The sequence below is a fragment of the Podarcis tiliguerta genome (assembly GCF_965153285.1).
Source record: "Podarcis tiliguerta genome assembly, chromosome: 2".
Classification (NCBI taxonomy): domain Eukaryota; kingdom Metazoa; phylum Chordata; class Lepidosauria; order Squamata; family Lacertidae; genus Podarcis; species Podarcis tiliguerta.
The window spans coordinates 11,884,354-11,907,367 of NC_139535.1; the positions used below are offsets into that span (position 1 = coordinate 11,884,354).

Consider the following 23,014-nt stretch of genomic DNA (forward strand, 5'->3'; position numbering starts at 1 on the left):
TCTCCTGTTCCTCCTTCCAGAGATAGCTTAGGACTCCATCGTCCATTCCACCTTCCCACCAGAGCGGTACCTATTTATCTACTTGCACTTTTTGGCGTGCTTTCGAACTGCTAGGTTAGCAGGAGCAGGGACCGAGTAACGGGAGCTCACCCCATCGTGGGGATTCGAACCGCCAACCTTCAGATCGGCAAGCCCAAGAGGCTCAGTGGTTTAGACCACAGTGCCACCCTCGTCCCTTAAATATCTAGTGTATTTTAGGCTCCTGCTGGTTCTTCTTCAGACATAAGAATGTGAGAAAGGGCCCTGCTGGAACAGGCCAGTGGACCATCTCGTCCAGCATCCTGTTTTCACAATGATTAACCAGATGCCAATGCGAAACCCGTGGTGAGCAGGATCTGAGCCCCAGAGGACACTCCCCTCCTGTGGTTTCAGAGGCACCACTGCCTTTGAGCCAGCCATCGTGAAGAGAAGGCGCTGAGAGCCTTCTCCCCCAAACACCAGCAACATATTCAAACACTCATGAATTTTGAGAGTCCTCCATGTTTAGGAAATACTGCTTTAATTTCAAAGATCTTCTCTATTTTTAAAATATACCCACTGTGCTAAAATACATTTATAATGTTAAATGCAAAATCCATTCTAAAGCATTCTGAACTTCCTTATATTTCAGAAATGCACATACCAGATATATTTTGTTTTGCTCATTAATCACTTGAAATGCTTCACTAAAACTGGTGTAGTCCTAAAATCTCTGCATAAGGACCCAGTATTGCTCACTTTCATAAAAAAAATAATTTGCATATATCAGCTTCTTTACCTTCAATCTCATATTCATATATTTCCTTCAGCATATTTTGGAAGCAGGTGTGTGTTTGTTGTTCTTCAACTTAGATGCTTTCTAAATCCACACATCATCCTATATGCTCCTTTTTGCCATAGGAAAATCCTGCTCCCAAGTCTTCATGATATATCCATCATGCCTTTTCATCAGGATGAGACACCTGCCTTGTCTGAAAGTCCTTTTAATTCAAAGGATGGTGGCTTGACTTTGTTCTTCTCCTCCCAGGTCTCAGGAGAAGGAGAACTTAGAGGATCCTCCTGTGGCTTTTCCTCCTGCCCTGAAGTGGAAGATTTGGGACTTCTGCGATATTAATCCCTTCCTGGAGGGAGTCATGGAAAAATTCAGAGGTAATAAAGAAGGGCTGAAAGGATTGTTAGCTGGATGTTTAGAAGTGTTCATAACAAGCTCCAGGTCATACGGAATATTAGCCAAGCCAGGAAGTTTTATTTATTTATTCTCTTTCAAAATCTAGAAGCCGCACTTTTATATGTAGATGAGGGTCCTGGGGGCCCTGCTCCTCCTCCCTGAACTTTGACATGACCTTATGCAGGGATAGCCAGTAGGATGAGTTTCAGATAGTTTTAACTGCAACTCCCATAAACTCCAGCTGGCGTGGCCTGTGGTTAGGGATGATGGGACTTGTAGTCCGCGACACCTGGCTACAATCTCATGAGCTCATATTCTTGTTGCCAGGTTTGTTGTCTGAATGATAGTGTGATGCTAAATTCTGTTCCTCTTTCTCTTCCAGACACTGTGGAATATGGACTTCAGCTGCAAAAGGGTACATATAATAATAATAATAATAATAATAATAATAATAATAATATTTCTACCCTGCCCATCTGGCTGGGTTTTCCCAGCCATTTTCCCAGGCACAAATTTGGGAGAGATGGGATCCACTTCTCAAAAGACCAGGCCACTGCAGCTCTTCCGTCCATGCCTTCTTTCCCCTTCTTTCCCAGAGGCATCCAAGGGACTCCTGCATCTCACTGCAGAACATGGAGTGGACTCTCCTTCCTTGGAGGTTTTTAAGCAGAGTTGGGTGGCCCCCTGTGGTGGATGCTTTAGTTGGGATCCCTGCATTGCAGGGGGTTGGACTAGATGACCCTTGGGGTCCCTTCCAACTCTACAACCATATGATGCGCTTTCAAGAATCCCAAGCAGGACATTTCACACAAAGGGGTCGGGGAGCCCAGGGACGTAGCGTGGGTTGTCAGCACCCGGGGCAAGGCAAGTAATTTGTGCCCCCCCCCGCTGCACTATCCCTCCCCCAGATAGTCCCTCGCTCTCTCTCCGCACCGCACCGCACGCCTGGCACCCTCCCCTCCACAGTGGGCGGCGACCCGGCGGCTCGGATCGGATTCGCACAGCCAGCACTGCAGTGAGAGAGAGTGAGTGAGCCAGGTAGGGGCAGAGAGCTGCGAGTGCAAGCGCCCCCCCCCCCCGATGTTGCGCCCGGTGCGGCCGGCCCCCCCTGCACCCCCACGCTACGCAAGGGGGGGAGCCTAACCACTTTCTTGCTTTTTCTAAACTATCTGGAAGGATGGGGTCTAACATTACATTAAACTGATTGGCAGCAAGTGCTCTCGCTCTTTTTCTAGTTTTACCTGGTATGTCAAGCATGGTCTGTGATGGGCTATAATATAATGTTAAATATGTAACTGAAAGTTGAATGGTGGTTACAACATATAACTCTACAATCATATGATGGGCTTTCAAGAATCCCAGGCAGGACATTTCACACAAAGGGGTCGGGGAGCCTAACCACTTTATTGCTTTTTATAAACTATCTGGAAGGATGGACTATAACATAATATTAAATATGTAACTGAAAGTTGAATGGTGGTTACAAGGAGGGTGAGAGCACCTTCTGCCAGATTTACGTGGCATGTCAAGCATGGTCTGGCATGTGATGTGAGGTAAAATATTAAGGTGTGAATTAGGGAGTCCCTGCTTTGACTCCCTTTTGCCATGAACTGTGTGGGGTGGGGGTGGCCTTAGACAAGCCACTGTCTCTCTGCCTCAGTCCTCCCATCTGGAAAATGGGCATGCTCAGATTGACTTAACTTACAGGGAAGTTGCAAGGGTTCTATGTAGATAGAGTGTGTTAAGTACGTTGAACCCTTGAAAGAACTTCAAATGTTTCAAGAATCATCAATAAGAACTTGATGAACACCCCTGTCTCCAATGCAGAACCATGGACTCCCTGTTCATTTCAGAAGGGATGCTGTTTCTGTCATGTTCCTAAAGAAAAGTCAGCTTCCCCGTTGACGTCGTTTCTCTTCTCTTTCCCCCCACAGAAAATGTAACTTTGGATCCAGACACAGCACATCCCCGCCTGATCCTGTCCGAGGATCGAAAGAGTGTGAGCTGGGGAGAAGGGCGTCAAGACCTGCCGGACAACCCTGAGAGATTTGACAGATATACCTATGTGCTGGGATGTGAGGTTTTCACAGCAGGCAGACATTTCTGGGAAGTCACTGTGGGAAGAGAGGAGGGGTGGGGGGTGGGGGTGGCCAGAAAATCTATGAAAAGGAAGGGCAAGTTACATTTTAATACTTCGGAAGGGATCTGGGGTTTGGGGAAGCGGGACGGAGGGTACGTCCCCCATAAGGCCCCTGTTCCAAGTGAGGAGCCCAAGAGGATCCGAGTGGCCCTGAACTGTGAAGGGAGACGGGTGTCCTTTTACGATGCTGATACAGCAGCCCTCCTCTACACGTTCCCTGCAGCCTCCTTCTCAGGAGAGACCCTCCAGCCCTTGTTTTACGTGAGGAAGAAAGAGAACCTGAGACTCTCTTGACTTGAGGGTGCAGACAGACAAGCGTCAATCATGATGCAACTCTCTCTTCTTGGGCCAGCTTTTTAAATGACACTGGGCAACAAACCTTACTCAGCCTCAATCCTGTTCTCAGATTCCCTTTTCCTCCTCCAAGATGGAGGGAGATGGAAGTTCCAAAATCCCTTTTTTTGCTACTCCTCAGGGAAGCTTAGGTGGCAATTCAGCAAAATCTCCCTATCCAAAGAGACCTGTTTTCTAGTTGAGTGCAGATTGCACCCTGGAGGCCTTCCTCAAAACACAAATTACCGTATTTTTCGCTCTATAAGACGCACCAGACCACAAGACGCACCTAGTTTTTGGAGGAGGAAAACAAGAAAAAAAATATTCTGAATCTCAGAAGCCAGAACAGCAAGAAGGATCGCTACACTGTGAAAGCAGCAATCCCTCTTGCTGTTCTGGCTTCTGGGATAGCTGCGCAGCCTGCATTCGCTCCATAAGACGCACACACATTTCCCCTTACTTTTTAGGAGGGAGTCTTATAGAGCAAAAAATAAGGTAATAAATAGAAAGAACACGAGAGACCGGGAAACACTGTTGGAAGGGACTGTGTGAGATCTCACAGGAGTCTCCAGAGCCCAGAAAGCAATGGGAGGGGGGGCTTTGGCAGTGGGGGGGGGATTTCTAAGTCCACCTTGCTTACCAGCCTCTGGAAAGGTCAAGATCTTTGGCTTCGGACAAGTAAGGATGGTTGCTTGGGGGGCATTTTCAAGGGTTTTCCTGACTTATGCAATATTGCCCTTCCATACACGAAGAGTCGGACACGACTAAACAACAACAAAAATGCTGACCCCAGGAATGTAACCCCCCACGTAGGTCTTGGGCCTCGAGGTAACATAATCCCCTCTGACAATGAGGAGCCTCTGTCAGAGGTTCTGAATGACAATCTAGACTAGAGAATTTCAGGAGCGGGTGGTAAATTCCCATGTATACAATTATTTTCTCCAAGGTGCTTCGTAGTGAACAGTCAGATGCTTACCTGTATTTTTAGAGATCACCTCTTCTTATATTTTTGAATAATGGGCCTGAAAGTATTTGGGACATGTTTCCTGTGCTAACGTGTTTGATTCTATTAAAGATTGTACGTCTTGTTGCTCCTATTTTGTCTGATACTCAATAGTATAATATCCATTCCCCATGACACTTCCTCCAGGGATTTTAGGAGGGTGATATCCTGTTTTATCCTCAGAGGAACCCTGTGAGGTAGAAGAGGCTGAGCTGAGAGACTTAGAATAAGGAAACACGTTCAAGTTTATGGTCAAATAGATTTGAACCTGGGCCTTGTCCCCCCAAATCCAACACCCTGTGCACTCAAAATGTGAAATCTTAAGCCTAAGATTCCCTTCAGAGGTGTGCTTGAAAGCCCTCCCTGCAAAGCTCCTCTCTATGTTGTAGCTTCTCTTCAGACCTTCCTGTGTCGACCATGAATGTCTGCAGGAGGAGTCAATCCCGTTTGAGTGAGGGGCAGATTTCAGGGGCTTCCTTTAAGAAGCTTGTATTTCGCACCTGGGTCCAATTCTTGATCTCTGCATTCCAATTAAAATTGAAAGCAAATCCCCCAAGTCCTAGAAGGCTCAAGCTTGGGGCTCGCTGCCACCCATAACCTGAGCATTTCTCATAGCTATATTAGAATGGTTCTATAGAGTAAGAAAGGGGAAAGGTGTCCTACTGGGAAGTAAGCTGACCTCTCTTGCTACACCATGTTAATATCCAGGATAGCCCCCCCCCCCCCCAAAAAAAGACCACATTAAAACGCTGTAGAATAGTAAGCAGCCAGAGGCCTGGTTGAAGAGGAGTGTTTTCGCCTGACACCTAAAAATATTTTCACATTTTTATTAGGAATGCCTATAAACCACTGAAGAGTGCAATAATGCCATACTGGTAAACAACAAGTAAAAAAGAAATAGATCATAAAATACTGCCCGTGAAGAAACTTTTCAATTTTCAGAAATAATGACAAAGGTTTTTCAATAAAAGTTCTCTTTCACATATTCAGGGGGTATATGGGATCAGTGGGGGAAAGCTAGGAGCTGTACAGCCAGCATTCATCCTATTTGACTTCAGAAGCGACCTTTTCCCATCTTTCGCACTACCATTCTTAAAATTTTAAAAATCCATATGAAAGAGGCTCTGAAGTCCAGCTACCTTCACACCTGCAGGGGGCAGCAGAGACCAGAATGTCACCGGCTTCAATTTCCTGGAAAGGAAAACACCCCCAGTTCTTGAATGGGCAAAAGAGAGAGAGAAATTTAACACACACACCCGCCCCATGGCTGCGGCTGGGGGTCCCATCCATGCAGGACTTCTGCGAGGAAGCCACTTGCTCCATCTGCCTGGAGTATTTCAGGGATCCAGTGATCATCCCTGATTGTGGGCACAACTTTTGCAGAGCCTGCCTGAGCCAGTTCTGGGGGGAGGTGGAAACTGGGGCATCGTGTTCTGTCAGCCTCAGACTTTCCGCTGGAAAAATGAAGACGATAAAAGTGTCTTAACATACAGGGTCCGTGTACGGATTCTGTGCAGATAATGTGCTGGAAGTGCTTTGAACACTTGAAAGAACAAGTGGTTTCAAGAATTATTACTGAGAACTTGTGGAGCAACCCGAACGCAGGGCATTGAGCGGGAACGAAATTTCTGTCACGGGTCTAAAGAAAAGTTCGTCTCTGAGCTCGTGCTGTTTCTGTCCTCTTTCCTCATCTGCCCCCCCAGAAAACGCAACTTTGGATCCAGTCAACTTTGGATCCTGCCTCATCCTGTCTGAGGATCAGGAGAGTGTGAGAGATGGAGATGCAGATCCAGATCTCCCCAACAATCCTGAGAGATTAGACGCACACGTCCCCATGTGCTGGGGCAAGAGGGGATCACAGCGGGCAGACATTTCTGGGAGGTCATTGCAGGGAGTGAGGGGCATTGGGCTGTAGGGGGCGCAGGAAGTCTGTGAAGAGGAAGGGCAAGTTGGCTCCTTGTCCTGAGGATGGGATTTGGGAGGCGAGTATGGCCCCTCCTTCCCTCCTGATGGCCCTGCTCTGTCCCTGCTTGAGGAGCCCAGGAGGGTCTGAGGGACCCTGAACTCTGAAGTGTCCTGAAATATACTCAGAGTCGCAAAGTGATTTCATGCTCTTTATTTAGCTCATAGTGGTGAGGAGGAATGAATGAAAGTCCCCTCAAGGTATCTGCTTTATATACATTATTTACACAATGGGCTGCACATGGTTGGCTAATTCTGGAATTCTACTGTAAGCCAATCAGGTTGTGGATTCACTTATATCTGGAGCCGGATTGGGTGGTTCCTGCCAACCAATCATACTGCTGCATTGATCTAGGACCAATCAGACTGCTGCATTCTGAATCCTATTGTTCTAGGACCAATCAGACTGCTGCAGTTTGGATCCTATTCAACTCAGTACATAACATGTCCCTTCATGATGCAGATCCAGCAGCCCTTCTCCATTCATTCCCAGCATCCACCTTCTCAGGAGAAGACCCTCAAGCCCTTCTTTCTCTCCAGAGTGAAGCCATATGTGCAGGATTGAGACTGGCCAGCCCTTGTCTCAGTCCTGGTGCAACTCTCCCTTCTCAGACCAGCTTTCTACACAGCACTGATTGGCTTGCTGTTGGGTCAGTCAGGAGAGGAAGCCTGCCTCTTGTCCCTCCCCCAGGCAGCTTTCCCAAATGAGTCACTTGTTTGGTTCATGTCCTCTCTGAATAAAGTGAGAAAGGGCTGCATTCCTCTCATGGCAACAGGAGAACAGGGCCTTCTCTGCAGTGGCTCCGTGTCTGTGGAATGCTCTCCCCAGCAGGGAAGTTTGCCTGGTGCCTTCATTAGAAACCTTTAGGCACCAGGCAAAAACGTCCCTTTTTAATCAGGCCTTTGGTTAAACTGCTTGACGTCCTTTTAAAATGTTCTTGGGTTGTTTTTATTCTGATTATATATGTTGTGATTTTTTTCTGTGAACCGCCCTGAGACCTCCAGGTACACGGTATATAAATTCAGTGAAGAAGAAGAAGTGAGTGGAGGAAGGCGGGGGAGGGGGGCGACAATTCATTCATTAGCCTGCAAAGTGGTCTGAGCCTGACGTGCTGATAGTAAACAAAATACAACAAACTCCACCAGCTCACACAGGGAAATAGTATTTAAACGAGCAGCCACCAAGGATGGCTTAATATATTTCCACCATATCAAAGCGGCTCGGAGCTCCACCCATCTCCAAGGCAACAGAGACCCTGAGTAATCACATCTGAATTTCCTAGAAAGGGAACACGCCCATTTGCAGACGTAAAAGAGAGAAAACGAAACCAGCTCCCTCTTCCCGGTGACTCCGCCATGGCTGCCACTCGGGGTCCCGTCCGGGATCTCTGCGAGGAAGCCACTTGCCCCATCTGCCTGGAGTATTTCAGGGATCCAGTGATCATTCATGATTGCGGGCACAACTTCTGCCGATCCTGCCTGATCCAGTGCTGGGAGAAATCAGAGGGAGAGGCTTCCTGCCCTCAGTGCAGGGAAACAGTGGAGCAAAGCAGCATCAGGAAAAACCAGCATCTGGCAAATGTTGTGGAAATAATTAAGAAATTCAGCCATCTGGGGGGCAAAGAGGAGGGAGAAGGAAGAGGAAGGGTCTGTGAGAAGCACCAGGAGCCCCTGAAGCTCTTCTGCAAGGAGGATCAAAGTCCCATCTGTGTGGTGTGTGACAGATCCAAGGAGCACAAAAGCCACGAGGTGGTTCCTCTAGAGGAGGCGTCCCAGGAGTACAAGGTGAGAAAAGGCAGTGGGTCTTTCTTGGGGGTGGAAGAGCTGCAGACAAGAGGGGCTTGCAAAATAAAAATTAAATATAAAATGTTCCAATGTATTCAATCCTCTTGCAGCCCAAAAGGAATCCTCCAGCAAGAGATCTTGTGCAGCCTGATAAGACTAAACGTCTGAAACTTTATACAATAAACATTTGTTTTTCTTTTTGAGGGATTAAAGTGCACGGCCTGAAAGCAGGCTGCAGTAACTCCCCGGGAGGAAAGATTGCAAAATTGAGGATTAATTTAATAAAGAGGAGGCGGGAGATGTGGGAAGTGTGTTCAGTGTGGGGGGCAAATAGCAAAACCCCCATGTTTATCAGCTATCATATAGGGCAGCCCCATTTCTGCCTCCTCGGGGATGAAAAAGGGGAACCTCTGCAAAAGACCCAGGGATGTGGGGCAGGGAGCAAACATACATTCAGCTTGCCTGTTAATGTGTAACGCAGCCCAATTTGGATTTTGTTTTCTTTTTAGGATCAGATCAGCAGCTGCCTAGACAATGTGAGGAAGGAGAGAGAGAAAATTCTAGTATTTAAAGCAAACACAGAAAAGGAAAGCCAAGACCTGCTTGTAAGCACCATTGTTACTACTTTAAGATGAAAAATGCTATAGTCTAGAATCAATATGGGGGGGGGCGGAAATGAATATGGAATACAGAAAGGGGTTTCTTTTTGAACAGCCTGATCTCCCACTAAGCAAGAAAGACCATTTGAAGGAGGGGGTGGGCTTGTGAGTTTTTACGAAGTTCTTTCTCTGCTCAATATGTCAGGCATTCCCTTCCAAGGAATTCAGATAACCGGCCTCTTCATCCTGCAACAGCAGACTAGATGTTTGACATTGGCCCACTGTTCTTTTCTTTTAACCTCTTTGCTGCAGAAACAAACAGTTGCAGAGAGGGAAAAGATGGTGGCTGAGTTCAGGCGACTGCGCCAGTTTCTGGAAGAACAGGAGAAACTTCTTCTGGCCCAGATGGCAGAGGTGGAGAAGGAGATTGCAGCCCAAAGGGAGGAGCACCTGGCCAGACTCTCCAGGGAACTCTCCTCTCTTGACAGCCTCATCCGGGAGATGGAGGAGAAGCTTCAGGAACCAGCGAGTGAACTCCTGCATGTCAGGCCTCATCCTGATGTGAGAGGGTGGAGTGGGCTGCTTAGTCACATTAAAATGCTACCGGAAAGAAAACAGTACATGAAAAATGAAAGGCATCAGTCCTGGGGTCGCAAAAGGGGCCCTGCTAGATCAAACCACAGGCCCCTTCATTCTAGCATCGTGTTCTCTCATTGGCCAGCCAGAGGTCTCTGAGAAGCCTAAAAAACAGTAGTGCTCTCCAAACCTGTGATTCCCAGCAGTTGCCACTCAGCTGCTTAGTATTTATAACTGACTCCAGAAGTGGCTCCACTGACATCTTTCGTTCTTTCCCTCCAGGATATTGGAAGCTTCTTGCAGAGGTAAGTGATGGGAAACCCCTGTCTCATTATGTTGCTAGGAAAGTTCTTTTGAGAGGAACTCACTCTCCAGTTCCTCCTTCCAGAGATAGCTTAGGACTCCATCGTCCATTTCACAAGATCACGGACAAAAATAGGGACACATTTTTGTGGTAGCTATTGGTCCCATCTACTGTAAAATTACAGACAGAAAGCTGTTCCCATTGCATATTTCTGAAGGCCCTTCTCTGTGATGGAATCATTTACTCTGCAATTGATACAAAATGAGTGGACATTCCAAAGGGGCTTGTAAATATCTTCATTATAACTTACCCGTAAATATTTGATATATTTCAGGTTTTTGCAGGTTCTTCCTCAGCCATAAGAATGTGAGAAAGGGCCCAGCTGGATCCGGCCAGTCACTCATCAAGTCCAACATCCTCTTTTCACAGTGACTAACCAGATGCCAGTGCGAAACCCGCAAGTAGGATCCGGGCCCCAGAGGACACTCCCCTCTTGTGGTTTCAGCAACTGTAGTTCAGAGGCACCACTGCCTTTGACCCAGCCATGATGAAGAGTAGCCTCTGAGAGCCTTGTCCTCCAGACAACTTGAAAAACTCAAGAATTTTGAAAATCTGCCATGTTTAGAAAATATTGCTTTAATTTCCAATATTGTCTCCATTTTTAAAATATTGGCACTGTGCTAAAATACATTTATAATGTTATTTCAAAAGCAATTCTAAAGCATTCTGAACTTCTTTATATTTCAGAAATGCACATAACAAATCTATTTTGTTCTACTCATTTATGCTTCACTAAAACTAGTGTAGTCCTAAAATCTCTGCATAAGGACCCAGTATTGTTCACTTTTCTTCAAAAAAATAATTTGTATTTATTAACTTCTTCACCTTCAATCTCATGTTTATATATTTCCTTCAGCATATTTTGGAAGCAGGTGTGTGTAGCGGTTTTTCTTCACCTTCTTAGATGCTCTGTAGATCCACACATTATCTAGGTGTTCCCTTTTGCTGTAGGAAGAACTCTGCTCCCAAGTCTTCATGATATATATCCATCGTACCTTTATCATCAGGATGAGACACCTGCCTTGTCAGAAAGCTCCTTGCATTGGAAGGGTGGTGGCTTGACTTTGTTCTTCTCCTCCCAGGTCTCAGGAGAAGGAGAACTTAGAGGATCCTCCTGTGGCTTTTCCTCCTGCCCTGAAGTGGAAGATTTGGGACTTCTGTGATATTAATCCCTTCCTGGAGGGAGTCATGGAAAAATTCAGAGGTAGTAAAGAAGGGCTGAAAATATTTTATACTGGACATTTAAAATGGTTCATGAAATGCTCCATGTCATTAGCAGTGCCAGGAAACTGGAACGCTTATTTATTCTCTTTCAATATCTAGAAGTCACACTTTCCTATGCAGATGACTCACAACTGATTTTACTTATGCAATTGAAAGAGGAGGATAAACCCTTCTTGCTGGGCTCTGGAAGCTCCTGCGAGATCTTGGGGGAGCCTCCCAGATTCCAGTCAGCAAGGTAAAAGGCTTGAAAGCTCTTGCCATGAAGGGTGTTGGCCACCATGCAAATCACCTTACTGGGCTCTGGAAGGTTCCTGCAAAATCTCATGGCAAGGGGTGATTCCAGGTATCGTTCTGACTTTGCACAATTTGCCTTTATGCACAATCCCCAGGAATGTGAGCCTCCATTAAGTTGTGAATTGTCTGTAAAAAGTTGTCCTTGAAGTCTTCACATCTCGCAGCCAGGCCTTAGGTGCTTTCACACATCTCACCCGTTTCCCAAGCAGCCTCACCTATAGCTTTTCAGGCATTTTTTCCTGTTCCTTTGGCCCTGAGATTGATGTAAGAGAGGCAGAAGGAGGGAGGGGCTGTCCAAGAGCCAGCCAGGAGCAGAGGGGACTGGGGTTGAGGCCTCCTGTCCTGGAACAGGCATGTCTGGATCTTGTTGCTGATGGGGAGATCTTCTGAGGATCCTGCTCTTCCTCCCAAGATTTGGGCAGGCCTGACCTTTGACATCACCCCTGCCCTGGTTATGCAGGGATAACCAGCATGGAGAATTTCAGATAGTTTTAACTGCAACTCCCACGATCGTCAGCTGGCATGGCCTGTGGTTAGGGATGATGGGACTTGTACCCCAACATCAGGAGTGCACCACCCTGGCTACAATCTCATGAGCTCATATTGTTGTTGTCTGGTTTGTGATCTAAATGATGGTGTGAAGCTAAATCTCTGTTCCCCTTCCTCTTCCAGACACTGTGGAATATGGACTTCAGCTTCAAAAAGGTACTAATAATAATAATAATAATAATAATAATAATAATAATAATTTATTTATACCTTGCTGTTTCCTCAGCCATTTCAAGATCAAACAGAGCCAGAACTTCTGGAGAGGGGCATCCGCTTCTCAAAAGACCAGGCCACTGCAGCTCTTCCATCCGTGCCTTATTTCCCCTTATTTCCCAGAGGCATCTGATCATTGAGAGCAGCTTGCTGGGCTAGATGGGCTCTTGGCCTGATCCTGCAGACTCTTAGGAAGCCCCCAGCCCAGGATGGCTGGCTTTTCTGTGCCCAATCTCCATAAGACACAGGGGTGGTGTGAAGCCAAAGGCTCCCGGCACATGAGGGGGAAATATCCCTTTGAGCCATACAAGATCCCCACCCCTTTTAGGAGAGTTTATGTAAGAGTAAGGTGTAAGAGTGGGAAATAGGTAAAGGTAAAGGTATCCCTGCCCGTTCGGGCCAGTCTTGCCAGACTCTAGGGTTGTGCGCTCATCTCACTCTAGAGGCCGGGAGCTAGCGCTGTCCGCAGACACTTCCGAGTCACCTGGCCAGCGTGACGAAGCTGCATCTGGCGAGCCAGCGCAGCACATGGAACGCCGTTTACCTTCCCACTGGTAAGCGGTCCCTATTTATCTACTTGTACCCAGGGGTGCCTTCGAACTGCTAGGTTGGCAGGCACTGGGACCGAGCGACGGGAGCGCACCCGGCCGCGGGGATTCGAACCACCAACCTTTTGATCGGCAAGTCCTAGGCGCTGAGGCTTTTACCCACAGCGCCACCCGGGTCCCTTTAAGAGTGGGAAATACATGAACACAAATAGCTCAGAAAATGGCTGCCACTACTTTTGGGGGCTAGAAGGTGAATGGGTTCTGGTGTCTGTGGAAGGAGCTGGGGGCTGCCTGAGTGTGAACTCCAGGGGTCCGGCTTCCCTGCAAGATGGGGGTCTTCCCTCAGTTTTTGTGTTGGAGGGGAGACATGACTCTGCTTAAACATGATGGCGGACTAGAGAAACCTGTGTAACTTAAAAGAGCTGGGCAGAATTACACCGCAGACCAGGGGAAAAGGCTCAATGGGAAGACAGAAGTACAGTCTGGCCAGATCCTGAACACCACAAAAAGGGAATCATAAGAGCTGGAAAAGGGGCAGCAGGTGGCAGCATAAAGGAAACTCCTACTTATCTTTAGAATTATATTCTGTGATTCTTTTAGACAACAGCAGTGAATAAAATGGATAACGGTCAATCAATACAACAATAAACTAGAAAAACCAATTACATTTAACAAAAAACTGCACTGGCAACATCCACTATCACATTTAATTTCCAAAGGCCTCTGTACAAATGTGTGTCTTTAAAAAGAAATTGCTTGACAAACTTTCCATAACATGGCAGGAGCGGGGGGGGGGGCGGGGGGAGGACTGCAGAGCAGATCTTCTTCCTAATGTCCACCAGCCTGACTAATTTTTAAATGGGCCTCTCATTATGCTTCCACTCCCCCCCCCCTTTCCCATAAATGTGAGGAACAGTGAAGAAAAAGATGAACCATATAGCCAATCAGGTCTGGGGAGCCAGGATGGGGTCTTTGCATTGAAGGTGACAGGTGGGAATTGTGCTTCCTAGGTTTTACTGGGTTTGGCTATAATAAAGTTATATATATCTTTTTAAAAATAAAAAATTAAACATTTCTCGCCCTTTATCTTGGGCTTGCAACAATAAACGCATTAACACAATTCATAGGAAAAGAAAGCTTTTCATATCAATGAAGTTTGTTCTTGCTTGACTGCTCATGTCAAGAATCCTGAGCAGGACATTTTAGACAGGGAATATGAATCGGAGCACGCAAATACCTTTTTATGTATTGTTGTTCTTTTTATAAACTATGTGGAAGGATGGGCTGTAACATTACATTAAATATGTAACTGAAAGTTGAATGGTGGTTACAAGGAGGGTGAGAGCACCTGCTGCCAGTTTTACCTGGCCTGTCAAGCATGGTCTGGCATGTGATGTGAGGTAAAAGATTGATTTGAATTAGGGAGTCCCTGCTTTGATTCCCTTCTGCCATGAATGGTGGGGGTGGGGTGGCCTTACAGAAGCCACTATCTCACAGCCTCAGTCCTCCCATCTGAAAAATGGGTATACAGTGGTACCTCTGGTTGCGAACAGGATCCATTCCAGAGGCCCCTTTGCAACATGAAAAGAGCGCAACCCGCAGCGGCACGTCTGCACATGCACGGGTCGTGATTCACCGCTTCTGCACATGCGTGTGATGTCATTTTCAGCATCTGCGCATGCGCGAGCTGCGAAACCCGGAAGTAACCCTTTCCGGTACTTCCGGGTCGCCACAGGACGTAACCTGAAAGAACGTAACATAAAGTGGACGTAACCAGAGCTACCACTGTACCAAGATTGACTTAACTTACAGGGACGTTGCAAGGGTTCTATGTGGATAATGTGTGTTAAGTACTTTGAACCCTTGAAAGAACTGCAGATGTTTCAGGAATCATTATTAAGAACTTGATGAACATCCCTGTCTCGAATGCAGAGCCCTGGAGTCGTTGTTCATTTCAGAGGGGATGCTATTTCTGTCATGTGGCTAAAGAAAAGTCAGCTTCCCAGTTGACTTCGTTTCTCTTCTCTTTCCTCCTCTGCCCTCACAGAAAAGATAACTTTGGATCCAGACACAGCACATCCCCGCCTCATCCTGTCTGAGGATCGAAAGAGTGTGAGAGATGGAGAAGTGCGTCAAAACCTGCCAGACAACCCTGAGAGATTTGACACACATTTCTATGTGCTGGGATGTGAGGGTTTCACGTCAGGCAGACATTTCTGGGAGGTCATTGTGGGAAGAGAGGAGAGATGGGAGGTGGGGGTTGCCAGAAAGTCTGTGAAGAGGAAGGGGTTTCTCTCTTTTGGTCCTAGGGAAGGGATTTGGGGTTTGGGGAAGTGGCTTGGTGAGTACAAGTTATGCTCCCCCCAAGAGGACCCTGTTCCAAGTGAGGAGCCCAAGAGGATCCGAGTGACTCTGAACTGTGAAGGGGGACGGGTGTCCTTTTACAATGCGGATACAGCAGCCCTCCTCCACTCATTCCCGGCAGCCTCCTTCTCAAGAGAGACCCTCCAGCCCTTGTTTTATGTGAGTGAGAAAGCGAACCTGAGACTCTCTTGACTGAGAGTGCAGACAGACAAGCGTATATTCATTGCCATCACGACATATTCAGTCGCCTCTTCTGGTTGGAGGTGACAGGAACAAGGAGAAACCATATTTGCAGAACTGTGATTGGCTATCCCTTGAGTCAATCATCATGCAACTCTCCTTTCTCAGGCCAGCTTTGTAAATTATACTGATTGATTGGGTCCCCTGTCAGTCTCCAAACTTGCCTGTTCTCTCTCCCTTGGGAATTGGCAATTTCTCTCAGTGCAAAGGGGGAAAGACGCAAGAAAATAATTTCGATGTAGTTCTCTCTCCAACCCGCAAGTCTGATTTAAGATTTCTAGAGACAATACCATCATCTTTTCTGAATAAAATCAGAGTTTTGCACGTGCATCACTTAAAACCTCAGATTCCCTTTCCTTCCCCCGCAAGCCTCCACTGTCATGGAGATGGAAGTTCCAAAATTCCTTTTTTTGCTGCTACTCAGGGAAGCTTATATGGCAATTCAACAAAATCAGAGACCAGTTTTTTTAGTTGAGTACAGTCGGCCCAAAACTCACACACAACTTACTTGTGTGATCGCAGCCTGGAGCCCTTCGTCAAAACACCAATTAATAAATGGAAAGAGGGTGAGAGACTAGGAAATACTGTTGGAAGGGACTGTGAGAGATCTCACAAAAGCCTCCAGAGCCCAGAAAGCAATGGGTGGTGGCGGCGGGGGCTTTGGCAGTGGTGGAAAGAGTTTCTAAGTCCAGCCAGAAAGGTTACATAAAACTCTCAAGATTTGTGGCTTCAAACAAGTAGGGATGGTTGCTTGGGCGGCATTTTCCGGGGTCTTCCTGACTTATGCAATATCGCCTTTGCATGCTGACCCCAGAAACATAACCCCCCTACGCAGGTTTTGGGCCTTGATGTAACAAAATCCCCTCTGACGGTGAAGAGCCTCTGTCAGAAGTTCTGGGGAGAGAACAGTGACAATCTAGAGGATTTCAGGAGCGGGTGGTAAATTCCCATGTATACAATTATTTTCTCCAAGGTGTTTTGTAATGAAGAGTCAGATACTTATTTGTATTTTTAGAGATTATCTTTTCTTATATTTTTGTATAACGGGCCTGAAAGAATTTGGGGATATGTTTCCTGTGCTAACATGTTTGATTCTATTAAAGATTGTACTTGTTGTTGCTCCTGTTGGTGTTTCAAACTCAACAGTATTAATATCCACTCCCCATGACACTTCCTCCAGGGATTTTAGGAGGGTGATATCCTGTTTTATCTTCAGAGGAACCTTGTGAGGTAGAAGAGGCTCAGCTGACAGACTTAGAAAAAGGAGACACGTTAAAAGTTTATGGTCAAAAGGGATTTGAACCTGGGCCTTGTCATCCCAAGTCCTACACACTGTGCACTCTGAATGTGAAATCTTATCAAAGGTCCCTTCAGAGATGTGCTTGAAAGCCCTCCATGCAAAGCTCCTGTATGTTTGTTCCAATTAAGGGCCTGGGCCACGCTCCCTGGGCCAGTTGGAAAGGCCTTGGAAGGAAGAAGAAGAAGAGTTTGGATTTGATATCCCTCTTTATCACTACCCTAAGGAGTCTCAAAGCGGCTAACATTCTCCTTTCCCTTCCTCCCCCACAACAAACACTCTGTGAGGTGAGTGGGGCTGAGAGACTTCAGAGAAGTGTGACTGGCCCAAGGTCACCCAGCAGCTGCATGTGGAGGAGCGGAGACGCGAACCCGGTTCCCCAGATTACGAGTCCACCACTCTTAACCACTACACCACACAGTCCTCCCCACAGCCGATGGTCCGAGGCCTCACCACAGCAGGAGTCCCTTTATGGCTGGGAGAGAGGGCCTGGGCCATGCCCCCTGGGCCACTTGGAAAAGGCCTTGGAAGAGAGCAGGCCCAAATTAGACCCAAATTAAGAAGAGTGCCCTCACTTCAGCATGGATCAAATGAAATGTCAGAGAAAAATGTTCAGAGCATCGACACTGAAATTTTTTTAAAACACTGATTTGAAAAGAATTTTATGAGGAATGTGTCAACCACCGAACAAGAATAATTCAGCAGTATAGTGGTACCTTGGGTTACATACACTTCAGGTTACATACACTTCAGGTTACAGACTCCACTAACCCAGAAATAATACCTCGGGTTAAGAACTTTGCTTTAGGATGAGAACAGAAATTGTGCTCTTGCGGCGCAGCGGCAGCAGTGGGAGGCCCCATTAGCTAAAGTGGTGCTTCAGGTTAAGAACAGTTTCAGGTTAAGAACGGACCTCCAGAATGAATTAAGTCCTTAACCTGAGGTACCGCTGTATATAAAGATTAAAAAATCACAAGTAAAAAGAGAACTCTTCCCCTCACCAAAAAAGAAAAAAGAAAGATAAATGATTCCATCCATGTTAATTTTTCTGAGAGGATGGAGAGACTGGAGATGGGATCAGTGGATGTAAAAAAGCGGGAAGAAGCTGGACCTGAAAACAGCTTTAAAATTCCCCAGGTCGGTGGCTGCTGAGGGGTCTCCAATTGTCCCGTGAGAATGAGCATCGTAGTGGAGGCTTGGGCTGCGATGCTCCTTGGAGGCTGAACATTGTGCCCTGAAGCTGGAAAGATTTAAAAATGAATTTCCATATCAAAGACTTAAATCCACTTAAATCCACGTCTCAAAGGCAGCAGAGATCCTGAGTCACCCTGCTTGGGTGGGGCAAGCAATATGCCAGATCTCCTTTCTAACTCCACATCTGCAGTGCAAGGAAATTTTGAGTCACCCCCTGGAAAGGAAATGGAAACAGATCCATTCGCGCGTGAAAAGCAAAGAAAAGTGATCCAAGCTCTCTCTTCCTGGCGAGGCAACAGCCATGGCTGCATCTCGGGGTCCCGTGCAGGATCTCTGCGAGGAAGCCACTTGCCCCATCTGCCTGGAGTATTTCAGGGATCCGGTGATCATCCCGGAGTGCGGGCACAACTTCTGCCGAGCCTGCCTGATCCAGTGCTGGGGGGGATCCGAGGGAGAGGCTTCCTGCCCTCAGTGCAGAGAAATCATTCAGCACAGGAACCTCATCCCCAATCGGCCGCTGAAAAATGTTGTGGAAATACTGGGAGCCGAGAAAGTCTCCCTTCCAGGGGACAAGGGGGCAGAAGGAAAGGGGAGGGTCTGCGAGAAGCACCAGGAGCCCCTGAAGCTCTTCTGCAAGGAGGAAGAAAGCCCCATCTGTGTGGTGTGTGACAGATCCAAGGAGCACAAGAAACACGAGGTGGTTCCTCTAGAGGAGGCGTCCCAGGAGTACAAGGTAGGAAAATGCAATGGGTCTCGATTTGGGGTGCAGTGGGGAGACATAGATGTGCACAAGGGAGACTTGAAACAAAATGTTTTACTACATACAGACACGCCAGACAAGAAAAAATCTCCAGCAAGAGATCCTGGGCTGCTTCACAGGGCCCAAATTCTGGGATGCAGAAGGGTGACCCAAGCATACTACAGTGGTACCTCGGGTTAAGAACTTAATTCGTTCTGGAGGTCTGTACTTAACCTGAAACTGTTCTTAACCTGAAGCACCAGTTTAGCTAATGGGGCCTCCTGCTGCTGCTGCGCCGCCAGAGCATGATTTCTGTTCTCATCCTGAAGCAAAGTTCTTAACCTGAAGCACCACTTTAGCTAATGGGGCCTCCTGCTGCTGCTGCGCCGCCAGAGCACAATTTCTGTTCTCACCCTGAAGCAAAGTTCTTAACCTGAAGCACTATTTCTAGGTAACCTGAAGCGTATGTAACCTGAGGTACCCCTGTATTTAATTTGCCTATTATCTGTATACTAAAACGTTTGTTTTTAAAGAAAGGAACCAAACTGTTTTCTCTTCAGGATCAGCTCCGCAACTGGATAGAAATTCTGAAGAAGGAGACGTGGGAAACTCTGGCAGTTAAAGCAGACTTTGAGAAGGAAAGCCAAGACCTGCTTGTAAGTGTTGCTCTTCCCGGGGTGTGGAAAAGTGCCATATATTTCAGAATCGCTGTCTGAAATCCAGAAAGGGGTTTGTGTGAGAGAGGGGGGTGTTATCTAATGCACCCCCTTACTATTTATAATGGCCTGATTGCCCACAGAACATGAAATAGCATGGGGTGAGGGGTGTTTGTAAGCTTGCTTCTGAATATTGGTGCAAATGTCAGATGTGCCCTTCCAAAGGAATTATCAGAACTGATCTCTTAAGTCTGCAAAGCCTCACTCTTGGTTCCTGAGACTCACCCGCGGTTCTCACCTTTTCACTTTACAGTGGTATCTCAGGTTAAGAACTTAATTTGTTTGTTCTTAACCTGAAACTGTTCTTAACCTGAGGTACCACTTTAGCTAATGGGGCCTCCTGCTGTCACCGCGTGATTTCTGTTCTCATCCTGAGGTAAAGTTCTTAACCCGAGGTACTATTTCTGGGTTAGCAGAGTCTGTAACCTGAAGTGTCTGTAACCTGAAGCATCTGTAACCTGAAGCGTCTGTAACCCGAGGTACCACTGTATTTGCTGCAGAAACGAACAGAATCAGAGAGGGAAAAGATGGTGGCTGAGTTCAGACGGCAACGACAGTTTCTGGAAGCACTAGAGAAAAATCTCCTGGCCCGGATGGCAGAGGTGGAGAAGGAGGTTGCCAGGAAAAGCGAGGAGCACCTGGCCAGGCTCTCAGAGAAGCTCTCCTCTCTTGAAAAGCGCATCAAGGTGATGCAGGAGAAGTTTCAGCAGCCAGCCAGCGAACTCCTGCAGGTAAAGTCTTGTTCTAAAGTGACAGAGTGGAGTGTACCAATTCACATTACAAACAGGGAGATACCATTTTTGAAATCTCCCCCACCCACATAAAGCCAATCAGGGGTGGAAGGCTGAACTGGTACACATTATCCCAGTCTTCAACACTTTCCAGCCTGAAACTCACTTTTAAACCAAACATGCATTAAAAAAACAAAAACAAAAAAACTTGCCCCTGCACAAATGGCTTTACTTTGCTATTTGACTCACTTATCTTACGATTATAGATGTGTGTGTATTTGATGGGGAAGGTTTGGTTTTGCACTTGGACAATATTTATTTATATATACATACACACACACACACACACACACACACACACATATATATATATATATATATATATATATATATATATATATGCCTGTTTTTTCTTCAGCTGTTGAGCGATTGAAATAGACCCACTCCATGTTACACAGAGAAATGTCTTCACTGAATCTTCCTTTTTATTTCCCTCTAGGATATCAGAAGCTTCTTACAGAGGTAAGCACAAAGATCACTTAGGATCACTGCCGGGGAGTAGCCCCAACTCACGCGTAGGAAACTATAGGAATATGTTAAGGACGAGAGAGAAACAACAGTGACCTTACTATATAGTGGTCATGGGAGATTTCAACTTCCCCCATATCTGTCGGAACTCAAACGCTGCCAAGAAATTAAGGTCCCACAAATTTCTCCATTGTCTTGCTGACAATTTCGTTGTCCTCACCAGCAAGGAGGAACTGATCTGTTCTGTGATGCTAGGATTCTAATTAAGATTCCACACCTACATAGAACTGCAGAGTTGAAAGGGACCCTGAGGGTCACCCAATCCAGCCCCCTGCAAGGCAGGAATCTCAACTAACTCATATAGTACAGGTGGCCATCCAACCTCTGCCTAAAAATCTCCAAGGAGGGAGAGTCCACCACCTCCTGAGGGAGTCTGTTCTGCTGTAGTACAGAACTCTCTTACTGCCAGAGAGTTCTTCCTTAGTTGGAAACTCCTTTCTTGTAATTTGAAGCCAGTGTGGTGTGGGAGCCAGTATGGTGTAGTGGTTAAGAGCGGTGGACTCGTAATCTGGTGAACCAGGTTCGCTTCCCCACCCCTCCACATGCAGCTGCTGGGTGACCTTGGGCTATTCACACTTCTCTGAAGTCTCTCAGCCTCACTCACCTCACAGAGTGTTTGTTATGGGAGAGGAAGGGAAAGGAAAATGTTAGCCACTTTGAGACTCCTTAGGTAACAGTAAAGGAACCCCTGACCATTAGGTCCAGTCGTGACCGACTCTGGGATTGTGGCGCTCATCTCGCTTTATTGGCCGAGGGAGCCGGCATACAGCTTCCGGGTCATGTGGCCAGCATGACTAAGCCGCTTCTGGCAAACCAGAGCAGTGCACGGAAACGCCGTTTACCTTCCCACCGGAGCGGTACCTATTTATCTACTTGCACTTTGACATGCTTTTGAACTGCTAGGTTGGCAGGAGCAGGGATTGAGCAATGGGAGCTCACCCCGTCGTGGGGATTCGAACCGCTGACCTTCTGATCGGCAAGTCCTCGGCTCTGTGGTTTAACCCACAGCGCCACCTGCGTCCCTTTGAGACTCCTTAGGGTATTGATAAAGCGGGATATCAAATCCAAACTCCCCCTTGTTTCGTCTTCTTCTTGTTGTTGTCTTACCCTCCAGAGCAGGAGGAAACAAGTTTGCTTCATCTTCCATGTGACAGCCCTTTAGATATTTGAAGATATCCTCTCAGTCTCATCTTTACCAGGTTAAACATGCCCAACTCCTGCAACCATTCCTCATAAGGCACGTGGCTTTACAGAGAGCTGCTCTTCATTTGAAGGATGGTGGGTTGATGATGGTCTTCTCCCCCAGGTCTCGGGCAAAGCAGAACTTGGAGGATCCTCCTGTGGCTTTTCCCTCTGCCCTGAAGTGGAGGATCTGGGACTTCTGCGATATAAATCCCTTCCTGATGGGTGTCATGAATAAATTCAGAGGTAATGAAAAAGAGCTGCAAGGTTTATTGTGCACGAATGCTTCGAGGTCATTTGCAATGTGAGCAAGGCTGGGAAATAGAAGAATTAGGCAATGAAAAGACAAATATATTTAATTGCAGAAAGGGCTCTGCTCAAACATGGTCCGGACAAGTGCATCCTGCTCATTTGTAGATGCTATGGGCTTCAGCATCCAGCCTTGTTTAACAGTGGGATGGGGGAATGATTTCACATCGTCCCAACTCTGGGTCCCTCTAGCTCAATATTGTCTACAGTGATGCTCTCCAGGAGTTCAGGCAAGAGGCGTTTCCATCCCTCCCTGGATAGGCCAGGGATTGACCCTGGGACCTGGCATGGCTGAAGATAAGGCCATCTTCCAATGGCAGCAAGCCTTAACTCCCCACTCAAAAACCTGGGAATTCAAACCACCCTCTCAGTCTGGGGAGCTGAATTTGCAGCCAAAAAAGGGACAGCTGAGACTCATTCTCCACTTCCCAGGATCAGGAAGGTTCAGCTGAGATCTGGCAGCTCCTCAAGGTTTCTGGGGAGATCAGTGAGTGGGGGTCCCTGTTTTTCCAAGTTTGTAAGTCCAGGCCCCGCCCCTGCCCTGATGTACGCAGGGAGAATCAACATGGTGGCTTGCCAGTGTTTTTGCCCACAACTCCCATCATCCCCAGCCAGCATGGTCAGTTCCTAGGAATGATGGGACTTGCAGTCCATAACATCTAGAGCTATAATGCTCCTGAGCTATAATGCTGTGAGTTCATCGAATTGTAGGGGACCTTTTGCCAAATGCAAAAGGATTCATTCTTAATGGATATTTGAAGTAACGACAAACCACCAGTGGAGGAGAAAGTCTGGATTTATTGAGCAAAAATAGGACTTTAGACCCACATACAAAAATGCAAATCCTCACCCAAAGT

General features: G+C 46.9%; 3 protein-coding genes across 3 annotated transcripts in view; all 3 read left to right on the forward strand.

The window, feature by feature from the left end:
- The window catches only part of LOC310670997 (E3 ubiquitin-protein ligase TRIM7-like), a gene marked incomplete at its 3' end in the record, with an annotated part of 9,163 nt that extends 5,522 nt beyond the window's left edge, over positions 1–3,641 (forward strand). The window contains exons 6-7 of the mRNA XM_083426895.1: positions 1,590–1,622; positions 3,142–3,641. Coding sequence (XP_083283021.1) covers positions 1,590–1,622; positions 3,142–3,641 — 533 coding nt within the window. The remainder of the gene's footprint in view (positions 1–1,589; positions 1,623–3,141) is intronic.
- LOC310672838 (uncharacterized protein) overlaps positions 1–16,519 on the forward strand; it is a 52,041-nt gene extending 35,522 nt beyond the window's left edge. The window contains exon 14 of the mRNA XM_083430494.1: positions 14,845–16,519. Coding sequence (XP_083286620.1) covers positions 14,845–15,353 — 509 coding nt within the window. The 3' untranslated portion in view covers positions 15,354–16,519. The remainder of the gene's footprint in view (positions 1–14,844) is intronic.
- The window catches only part of LOC310670576 (E3 ubiquitin-protein ligase TRIM7-like), a 59,978-nt gene that overhangs the window by 33,517 nt on the left and 3,447 nt on the right, over positions 1–23,014 (forward strand). Inside the window, exons 2-6 of the mRNA XM_083426134.1 lie at positions 17,549–18,625; positions 19,192–19,287; positions 19,848–20,078; positions 20,578–20,600; positions 21,973–22,094. Coding sequence (XP_083282260.1) covers positions 18,194–18,625; positions 19,192–19,287; positions 19,848–20,078; positions 20,578–20,600; positions 21,973–22,094 — 904 coding nt within the window. The 5' untranslated portion in view covers positions 17,549–18,193. The remainder of the gene's footprint in view (positions 1–17,548; positions 18,626–19,191; positions 19,288–19,847; positions 20,079–20,577; positions 20,601–21,972; positions 22,095–23,014) is intronic.